General features: G+C 38.1%; 3 protein-coding genes and 1 long non-coding RNA gene across 4 annotated transcripts; 1 reads left to right on the forward strand and 3 right to left on the reverse strand.

Moving 5' to 3' along the window:
- Positions 1-807: 807 nt before the first annotated feature.
- Positions 808-2,084, reverse strand: LOC110774705 (uncharacterized). Its single transcript, XM_056840067.1, has 2 exons — positions 1,866-2,084; positions 808-1,741 (listed from the first exon to the last, which is right to left on the reverse strand). Exons 1-2 carry the CDS (start codon positions 2,047-2,049, stop codon positions 1,083-1,085), a joined length of 843 nt encoding a protein of 280 aa, XP_056696045.1. The 5' UTR covers positions 2,050-2,084; the 3' UTR covers positions 808-1,082.
- A 167-nt stretch (positions 2,085-2,251) lies between these two features.
- Positions 2,252-6,244, forward strand: LOC110799409 (uncharacterized). The gene is made up of 5 exons (XR_002536385.2): positions 2,252-2,443; positions 2,924-2,990; positions 4,240-4,341; positions 4,447-4,648; positions 5,688-6,244. It is a non-coding gene; the product is annotated as an uncharacterized lncRNA (long non-coding RNA).
- A 478-nt stretch (positions 6,245-6,722) lies between these two features.
- Positions 6,723-7,514, reverse strand: LOC130469606 (uncharacterized). Its single transcript, XM_056838990.1, has 2 exons — positions 6,985-7,514; positions 6,723-6,881 (listed from the first exon to the last, which is right to left on the reverse strand). Exons 1-2 carry the CDS (start codon positions 7,408-7,410, stop codon positions 6,723-6,725), a joined length of 585 nt encoding a protein of 194 aa, XP_056694968.1. The 5' UTR covers positions 7,411-7,514.
- Positions 7,515-7,531: 17 nt separating this feature from the next.
- On the reverse strand, positions 7,532-9,802 carry LOC130470279 (uncharacterized). The gene is made up of 2 exons (XM_056840068.1): positions 9,338-9,802; positions 7,532-9,147 (listed from the first exon to the last, which is right to left on the reverse strand). Exon 2 carries the CDS (start codon positions 9,144-9,146, stop codon positions 7,599-7,601), a length of 1,548 nt encoding a protein of 515 aa, XP_056696046.1. The 5' UTR covers position 9,147; positions 9,338-9,802; the 3' UTR covers positions 7,532-7,598.
- Positions 9,803-10,659: the final 857 nt, after the last annotated feature.

A 10,659-nucleotide genomic window follows, 5' to 3' on the forward strand; every position in this document is an offset into this window, starting at 1 on the left:
GTGATACCACTGTTAGGTTATGATACATATGACAATTCATAAACGGTTTTTTCATGAAATGCCCCTGAGGTTTTAAAAAACGCACCAAATACCCTCGCCTGTTTCGATTCACATAATATACCCCTATTTTTTTCCAAGTTTGCACCAAATACCCCTTAACTGACCTTCCGTTAGTCCTCCGTTAAGTCGTGTTTATAATTCACAGTATACCCCTTTTTATAAACTTAATGCATAATATACACCTATTTTAAAATTAAGTTGCACTAGATACCCAAATTGCAGGAATTTGAATTTAACGGCTAGTTTTTAAACCTAGGAAGCAAAATATAGCCGTTATGTTCTTGCTGCCTATAAATGCTACTAGTGTTCACCTCACTTGCATACTTTCCCCTCTCCAAATTAGCCATGAGCTCTCATTCAAAAACCGAATCTTCTTCCATCCCAAATTTAGCATACATTAGAGTTCCTAATAAAAATTGCTATTGCGGGAGAAGATTTGCAATTAGGAGCTCGGAAACGGCAAAAAATCCGCAAAAGCTTTACTACAAGTGTGATCCTTGTGATAATTTCAAATGGTGCAAAGGTTTTCTTGAGCACACAAGTGATGAAGTTCAGAGCAAGGGAAACAGAGATGATGAAAACAGGGGAATGCAAGAACAAAGTTGGGGAATGCAAGAACAGAGCAGGGGAATGCATGAAGAGTTGAAGCTATTGAAGAAGAAGATCAAACAACAGAAACAGCAAATCAATTTTGCAATAAAAATTGGTGTATTAATGTTTGCATTTCTGATTTGGATAGCAATGAAGTAAAGTTGTAACAAATTTCATGAAATAAAGAGACTTTGTTCCATAAATACTTGTTCAAGCAAATAAGCTTTACATAAACTGAACTTTAAGTGGACAAACACCACTGAACTGCACAAAAAGAGGTGTTCTAAGCATTTCACTGTTTCCAAAAAATGATCTCTGCACAACTGTTTCCAAAAACTGATTCTAACTAAACTGATTCTGACTAAACTGATTTGACTAAGTTAGTTTAGCTTTGTGCACTACAATTCACAAAATATAGCCAACTGAGGTGACTATGCAGCTGCCTTTGACCTCTTCCTTGTGTTTGGTCCCCCATTTGATGTACTTGCTCCTGCTGCACCACTCTTTGAAGTGCTTGGTCCAGTGGCACTTGTTCCTCCACTCTTGCATGTTCTTGAGTTGTGACCAAACTCTCTACACTTTCCACATTTCACATTTGTGTTCCTCTTCCCTTTCTTTGGTTCATTTGCCCCTCTCTTTCTCTTCTTAGCAGGTCTGCCAGATGGTCTTTTGATGGTTGGAGGCTGAATGGAAGGAAGGCCAAAGTCAGGCCACTGAGATGGATCTGCCATAGGATGAATATGTTCTGCATAGGTTAGCTTGTATGCAGCAGCCTTGAACCATGGGGATATGAAATCATGGGGGTTCATCCTTTGGTCATATATGACCCTCAGTGCATGCTTGCAGGGGATTCCACAGATCTGCCACTTCCCACAGGCACAACTTCTTGTTGCAAGCCTAATTGGGAAGTTGACATGTCCATCCCTAACCTCAAATTCACCCCCTCCACATGCTGTGGCATAACATAACCTGGACTCAGCTGTCCTCTCCTCTAACTCTTTCAATGCATATGCAGTGAGCTGACCTTCCTCCATGTCAACTGCCTTGTCAAATCTAGCCCCCACCCTCTGCATACACCAACTTCTGATTGCTGTACACCAGACATTAAACAACAAACAACAAGTTCAGGGGTATATTATGCATGAATATGATTAAACAACAAACAACAAGTTCATGGGTAATATTATGCATGAATATGATTAGAAGAGTTATACCTTCCAATAATGAGAAGACAGGCATGTCTCTGAAGGGCTTTGTGCATGCATTGAATGACTCCACAAAGTTTGTTGTGTTGTGATCACAACAAACAGTAGAGTCAAACTTATGCCTAGACCACTGCTCAATGCAGCTGTTCAAGTATGCAGTGGCATTTGCATTGTACTCACTGATCTTTTCCATGGCCTTACCAAACACATACTCATTGTATGCATTACACTACTACAAAGCCTTGGTTTTTGGACGCCAGGAGCTCGACGCTTAGGTATAGGCGTTGGGGGTGGAAATTTTTTCCCGCTTTTTGCCGACTCTTTATGGAGTCGATGAGTATCTAGGCAATTTAAATCGCCGCGGAAACATGTGCCTTGCACGTGTATATATCAGTTTACTTTGGAAATAATACGGTAGAAAATAGATCTTCTGGAACCACTTCCACAACTTCAAATTCTAAAAACTATGCAATCATCTTGCACATCCATTTCACTAATTGCTCCAGGTTTCTTCTTCTCAACATCTTTCATGCGTTAGAGCGGCGATAAACCCCATGATTTCTCTTTCGTGTGCTGGAATTTCCAAGGTACCAATAAACAAGTGCATGTCATGTTCTCCATTGAATCATTAATTTCTTGCAATTATCGTTGATATTTATGTTCAATTTTTATGTGATTTTATAATTTTGTTAAATTTCTTGCTCGAATAGTGAATTTCAGTTTATTTATCTCCTCTAAATTTTGGAATTTCTAGGGTTTTCATTTAATTATTCATTTCGATTCGATTTTATTTCGTATCTTGCTATTCCAATTCTTGATTCCGATTTCGTTTTCAACTGTTTCATTTTCTCGATGTTCTTCTCATTTTTCCAGATTCTTCAATTAGTTGTTTGATATGAGTAATTTTATTTTTGTTATTTGAGTATTTTCTGGCTTTTCTTTCCCTTTGCTTCACGAAGAATGGAGGTTTAGACTTCTGGTTTTTCAATATGTGTTCCATTTTGTTCAATTGTTATTACTAGCTTCTTTCAGATTTATATTTTCCATCTTTTGGGTTTTTTTTCCAGGGATTTCATGTCTGGGTTTACCCGATTATGACATAAAAGTTGAACTTGCTAAGCTGCTAGTGACGAGGTTTTCTCCTTAACCCTTATTTCATTGTTTATTGTTTCTCTTTTAATTTGATATTAAAAAAATTAGATTTTCTTACTTTTGTGATTTTTGTAATTTTTCAAATTTCTAGCTATGTTGGGGTTGAATGTTTATGTCAGTGTCTGCTTCTTTATTGGGGTCGATTCTTTACGACTATTTGTTCATCTAGATTGAATTCAGGTTTGTTTTGATGATGATAAATTTTGGTCTGACTCATGGAGCTCTACTTTAAGTATGTTTTATGTGGTTCAGTTCTGTCATGACTTATTATGAAGGAAACAACACCGTTGTACGAAACTTTGATATTTTGATGTTGTTAGCCTGTGAGGTCTTGTATTCAGGTGTTTTTTTTTTTTTATCAAATAGTGGCTTGTTTCTCAAAACTAAATATTACTTGTATTGCGATGTCAGATTTATCCGATTAGTATACGTGGTGCTAGATTTCCTTATTGTGAGATTGTCAAATTTACTTATTCTGAAGCGGGAACAAAATTACAGCAGGTAGTTAAGAATTTTTAATAGCTTATGCTTATGAGTACTGAATCAGAATCACAAGAGCATGGAAAGTTATCTAATTTAAAATCGGCTCTCTGAATTAATTTTAGATTTTCTTTTATCTTGTATAACATGCAGTCCTAATAAATCCTTACATGATGTTTTAGGATAAAAGTCTTCTCCTTTGAAAACCAAAGCCGGTAGATGGATTTTCAAGACTAAAATAGGTTCTTTCAGAGGTGATTAATAAATCAAGTTCTTTGTTTGGATACTTCATATTACCTAAACATGCAATATGTGGACCAACCTTGATGTGTCCTTACTTAGAACGAATATATTGTAGCTTATGTGATTTAATTTCTATTGTAATAACACCTCATCTGGCAAACAAACTACTCGTGACTCCGTCTCTGAAATACTTCGTTTGTTAAATACAAAGTTTTGACACTTATGTAAAATGACCTTAAAGTATGAACTATTAACACAAGCAAAATCTATATTGAAACATTGGAATATTGGGAGTCAGATTTTGTGTATTGCTATTTGTTAGATACATGATGGAAGTTAGTAATCTTCATTTATTACTGCTACTAAGCTATCTTTTAAGGTCCTTAATTAACTTCCCTCTATAACTTAAAAATGGATGGTCTCCTTAAAATGTACGTGTGTTTTCCAATGATCACCAGTTCATATTTTTGTCACTTATGTTTCCTTTCACTTATCATGTAAATTGTAGTATTCTATTTTGTAGGTGACTTATGCATCTAGCTTCTTTTCACAACGGACATTGCTACATCCCTGAAATAATTAAGCTATGGAGCATGCCGTACGGACTGAGGTAAAATAACAGCCTCATGCTTGCTTTAAATTTTTTTAACAAATGCTATTCTCTTCATTGTACAAGTTGTAAGTTAATTGTTCAAGGCCCTTTATTCTGTTCCAGATTAATGGAAATTCTCTTCTCCATGGCTAGAGAATATGCCTCTGTTCCATCAATGGATTTGACTAAGCGGTTCAACATCAACTAGTAAGTGATGAAGGATGTATATGCGTATATGCGTATTCCACTTGTTCCCGAGTTGCGGTCAGAATGAACTTCTCTTACTCATCCCACAAGGCCGTGAATGATTTATAAGGAGACCAAGGTTGTATATTCTCACTCGTGAACCTTTTGTTAATTTATGCGCTTTGTTTTTGTTATATAATAATAAGCTAGGATGAAATGGAAAATACATGTTATGCAAGCATTGAAGGATGATTACCAGATTTAATGAATTGGTTGTTGCTTATATAGTATTTAATTTTGAACATGTTGGTGTGAGGCTAGCAGGGGTTGTGCAGCTAGAAGGTGCATATAAGAGAGTGGTGAGAGTTATGTTGTTGTGAGTTTCTGGGATTGTGGGTATTGCATCAGGTTGATAAAGATTGTGATGCAGGTTTGTGTCTGTATGAAAGATGACTTGTGTATTTAAGACTAATATTTTAGGCTTATACAAGTTATGTTTCTGGCATGTTAAGGCAATTTTAGAGTATGTTACATTGTGAGATGTGGGTTGGACAACCAAGGCTGCTTTTGAGTAAAAACGAATATTACAACCCTTACTATATCATAATAATGGATAATTAGCTTTAGTTGTCTAATATTTTTCAATTACCAATTATTTTTAATACTTTGTGATGATAATGAAGTTATTGTCAGTAGAATTAGGCCGTCATTGCCATAATGTGACTTTGGTTGTTCGTATGGAAACTTTTTACAACACTATCCTATTTCTTTTCATTCGAATAACAGTTGACAGATAAAAAAGCATTGTATTACAATCACCATCACAAATCGCCTTTTTGTTCTTTTGGAAACTTTTCACTATTTATCAACACTAAAAAAATTCTTTTAAGGTTTCGGATGCATTATATGGTGAATCAAATATTGAAAAAAGTGCATTCTAGTTTAAACAGACCTCTTTGATGCTTTTAGAGCGAACGAGTTATTTCGTAACATAATAGTAACTCATGAGCTGGTGTTAAAGGCCTACCTTTCGGTGGCTCAACGACTGAGATTTATTAGTCTCTTAATCACTCATAATTCATCAAGTAAATAATTGTGATTTCGTTTCTTTTATATTTTCACAAAATATATAATTCTTTTTGATTAATATTAAGGTATAATATTATTTTTTAATGCAGAGCTTAGCAGCAATTCACTCTCGTGTTCTTCTGCTTTTATCTTGAATGAAATCAGTCAAAATCTGACAACCAATGGACCAAGGCCTAATCGTCAAGGTTCTTTTCGTTATGGGATGATTAATACCATACATATTGTCAGTCTACAGATTCTGCTCTAATGGTTAATGGAAAGTGATGATGCGTAGTAGTAAATTGTGTATCTTTCATTCTAGCAGATACACCATTGAAACTTGTTGAGATAGGTGCTTCCAGCATTTGAGCTTATGCAGTCCTATTTCCAATAGTTACTATCTACAGTTTTCTTTCATGGCAGCCGATTTCCGAGAATTTGTTGAAGTCTTCTTTGAGAAATCTGAAGATATTGTCCAATCTTGGCACAGCATACTGGTGGCCATCTTCTTTGTTGTCGGGTACTAAATTAATATTATTTGTATAAATTTATATAGGAACCTCTGTGTAGTTACATAGGAATAAATGTGTAAGATCATGTATAGTTTTATTGTTGAACGAAAACAACTCCATTTTTTTAGAGATATATGATATATTTTTTTGGATTATGATCACGTTTAAAGTTCGTTTTTGGAATCAAGAAACGTATTACGTGTGTTTATATATATATATATATATATATATATATATATATATATATATATATATATATATATATATATATATTTCTTTTTGTTTGTATAAATTTGGGCGCCTTTTGATGTTGTGATACGAGCTCATTTAGATTTGAAATTCCTTTCAACAAAAGTTTTTGACGGTTTTAAGCGACAAAAGGATTAAATAGGTAAATGTTGCACAAGGCGGGAAAATGGATATTCTCGACGGCAAAACCAATACCTCGACGCCTTTAGGCGTCGACATTCTCGGCGCCAAAATAAATAGGTGGGCATTACAAGGCGTCTTAATTATCGACGATCAAAAGCGTCGAGAAAAATTTCGACTCTCATTTTCTCGACGCTTCGCATAAGCGCCGAGGAATAATATCTTGGCGAATTAAGTCGTCGACAAACTGCCAAAAAAGCGTCGCTAAAATGCGGGATTTGTTGTAGTGTTAGCAGCTATCCAAAAGAGTTTGTGGAATGCAGATCCACTGAAGCCATTGTTCTTACAATTCATGTATAGGTGTTGGCAGCAAACTCTCCTAGTTGCTCTAGGAAAAGTTTCTCTAACTGCCAACTCAACACCCTACACATCAGCAAACAACAAAAACAGGTTCATTAATATAGAAACATAAACATAAGAAAAAGTAAAGATCAGAAAAGAGTAAATATCAGATCAGTACACATACCTTCATCCTATCACTGATGAAGGTCCAATCATCTCTGTTGCAACCCTCCTGCTCAAACATTTGCCTCAAACATCTCATGAAGTAGGTCCAACTGTCACAACTCTCAGTGTCTACTATCCCATAGGCAAGAACAAAAATTTCATTGTTCCCATCTATGCCAACTGCTGTCAGTAGAATGCCCTTGTAGAAACCACTTAAATGAGACCCATCTATTCCAATTATGGGCCTACAACCCCTTAGAAACCCCCTGACTTGTGCAGCAAATGAGAAGAAGCAAGCTCTGAATTTTGGGTTCACATCCCCACTACTGGCCCCCCATGTTATAAGTGCATGACTCCCTGGGTTTGTTTGCTTAATCATCTCAGCATATCTAGGCAACAGCTCATATGCTTCAGCCCAACCACCATGCAGCTTTCCCTTTGCCATACTCCTGACCTTGTACAATAGCCTCTTTTTCACCCTCAACTGAAACTTCTCCTGTGCATACCTCCTCAATGTCTCCACTGGAATCTCTGGATTTGCCTCTATTTCCCCCAATATATGCTTACACAACCACTCAGAGGTCACCACTGGATTCTCCTCAAGCCTCCCACAAGTTCTGTGGGACCCACTGATCACCTTAATGGCCCAGCTAACATTGTCAAACAACCTACTGGCATGTATCCTCCAGTCACATGACTCCACTGCACACACTGCTGTGTACCTCCTATTGTCAGCCCTCTCAACAGCCCAAACCCCTCCTGTATGCAGTAACTTCTCAACACTTCAAGAAATGTGGCCTTATCATGAAAGATCAACCAGGGTTCTAACTTAATGGACCCATATGGTTGATCAGTCCATATTTTGCCATTTTTATAGGCCTTATCCATCTTTGAGGAACCATTTAGACAATCCTCAAACCCCAAATCAGGAATATCATCAGGAATCACCTCATCATCAACATCAGAATCAATCCAATCATTCAGAACATCCTCTTGTTCAGAATCTGATTCCTCATAATCAGAATCCTCACTCTCCTCTTCTGAACATATCTCACCAACATCAGCAAAAACCCCTGGTGTCTTAGACCTTCCTGTACCCTTTCTCCCTTTTCCCTTTCCCTTGGAAACCCAAGTTCCAGCCTTCTTAGCAGTGACTTTGTTAACCCTAAACCCCTCAGGTCTAGCTCTGCCCCCCTTCTTTTTCACTGGCTGAGCTTGATCAGGTGGTGCTTGATTGTTAGGCTCATCAGTTTGGTTGTTCTGTGGTGGAGTGGGATTTTGTGGTGGTGGTGGAGGGGTGTGATGTTGTGGTGGAGAGGTGGGATGTTCTGGTGGTGGTGTGTGTTGTTGTTGTTGTGGTGGAGAGGTGGGATGTTCTGGTGGTGGTGTGTGTTGTTGTTGTTTTGGTTGGGTGGGTTCTTTCTGTGGTGGGGGTGGTGGGGGTGGTGTTGTAGGTTGTTTGGTGGGTTGTTTAGGTGGGGTGGGTTGTTTAGCTGATGCCCTCCTTTTGGGGGTTAGTTTCTTAGAAGCAGGCTTATCCTTGCCTTTTGACTTAGAAGCAACATGATTTGTGTGTTTGGGTGGGGTGGGTTGTTTCTTTGGGGATTCTTGTGTTTGTTGTGGTTGAGAGCAACCTGGAAACACCTCATCAGCATCATCTTTGCTAATGACTCTCACATACTCAACCTTCATGTCCTCACAATCAACAACAGGGACCTCCATAGCCACAGTGTACTCCATTTGTTCCTGTATTTCCCTCAAAATGTCCTCCCTTTCCTGTTGTTTCCTCATTGCCTCTTCCTCCTCTCTTTGAGCCCTCAACAGTTCCTCTTGTCTCTCCTTAAGTTGTCTCTCTTTTTCCTTTCTATGATTCTCAATTGTTGCAACAGCATTCCTAAACACCAATCCTGGTTTATCTGTTCCCTCAACCCAAATTTCAGCAGTGTCTTTACCCCAATTCCATCCCCACAGAAGCCTTAAAGTCTTATCATCATTCAATTCAACCTTACCACAAGGACCCTCAACATACAAGCTAAAGGTACTAGGCAAAAAAACATCTTGCTTAACTGATTCCTCAAAGATATCAAGAAACAACTTCAACAAACGATATTTTTCCATGTCTCCCACTCTAATATCAAAACTATGTGACCCATAACGTAGTAACAACCAAATAGCACTCATCCTAAAGGGAAAAAATAATGAAACTAACATCAATTTTCATTCCAACAACCACAATTGGCCAATAACCAACAAGAAATTTGCGCAATTTTTAAAAAAAAACTGACAATTTCACAAACCCTAACCCTAATCGATTTCGTGAAAAAAAAAACAAGTTTACCAGCAAAATTAAACAGAGGAGAAGAGATTATTACCTGGAAGTAGACTAACCAACTTTAAAATTCCCGTTTCCTCTTCAACACTAACTCAGCTGGAAATCGCCTCAAGTTTCTCCCTTTTTTGTCGCGATTGAAGCAAAATCACAACCCACGAACTCGCCTTTAAGGTGCGCAGCAAAATTCACAAAAATATTGAAGATCTACCCAGAATTTCTAGGGTTTGAGTAGGATTAGAGCTTGAAGAAGAACAGGGGAGAGGAGAGAGAAAGAGAAAAATGTGAACGGTTTTTTTTTTTTTTGGTCTTTCTGTGAAAGTGAAGGAAGTCAATGGCGCTAAACCAAAATTAAGGGCAAATAAGTAAAACACCACTAACGGCAGACTAACGGCGTTAGCTGACAGGTGCATGTCATGAACAGTACGGATAAATAGGGGTATATTATGTGAATCGAAACAGGCGAGGGTATTTGGTGCGTTTTTTAAAACCTCGGGGGCATTTCATGAAAAAACCGATTCATAAATCATGCGGAAAAACCATAAAGCCAGGAAAACATATTATTTACACATAATCATTTAGCATAGTTTAGATGCATACTCTTTGTTGCGTGCCTTCCCTAGCTGCGCCCGAACCGAACAAGAACAAGTCTTTAGGACTCCAAGTGTCGTCCCTCCGTAGATAGTCCACAGCACGTCCGGATCCGCCTTAAGATTGACCAACTAGAATCGCCCTTAAGGTACTATTATTTTTGGCACTTTTGGGCAATTGTGTGACTGAATTTTTCTCTCAAAAACTCACTTTGAATACTTGAAAACTCGTTGTAAATATGTGACCCTAGGCACCTATTTATAGAGTTATGGAAAAGGATTTGGAATCCTATTAGGATACTAATTTATTTAATTATAATCCTACTAGGACTCTAATTAAATAAACTAAATCTTTTAGGATTAGATTTAATCATATGACGAACCCCGGTAGCCTTAGGATTCGAGTAACACACTTCGAGTAATACGCTAGCACCGCACGCAGGCCTTGCGGCCCACGCACAGCGCCAGCCCACTCGTCGCAGCCCCGCGCGCGCGCCCAAGCTTCGGCTGGGCCTGGCTTTTGCGCTGGGCCTGGTCGCATGCTTGGCGTGTGGTTGTTGCGCTTGGCTTGCTGGGCGATGGCCCGGCTTCGTGCTGGGCCTTCGTCTGGCAGGCCTCGTCCGATGCTAATTCGTACGATACGCTTCCGATTAAATTCTCGATTCCGGAACTCATTTCCGATACGAACAATATTTAATATTTCCGATTCCGGAATTAATTTCCGTTTCGAACAAATATTTAATATTTCCGTTTCCGGAACTATTTTCCGATTCCG

Source organism: Spinacia oleracea, chromosome 3 (genome assembly GCF_020520425.1).
Source record: "Spinacia oleracea cultivar Varoflay chromosome 3, BTI_SOV_V1, whole genome shotgun sequence".
NCBI classification, from domain to species: Eukaryota; Viridiplantae; Streptophyta; class Magnoliopsida; order Caryophyllales; family Amaranthaceae; genus Spinacia; species Spinacia oleracea.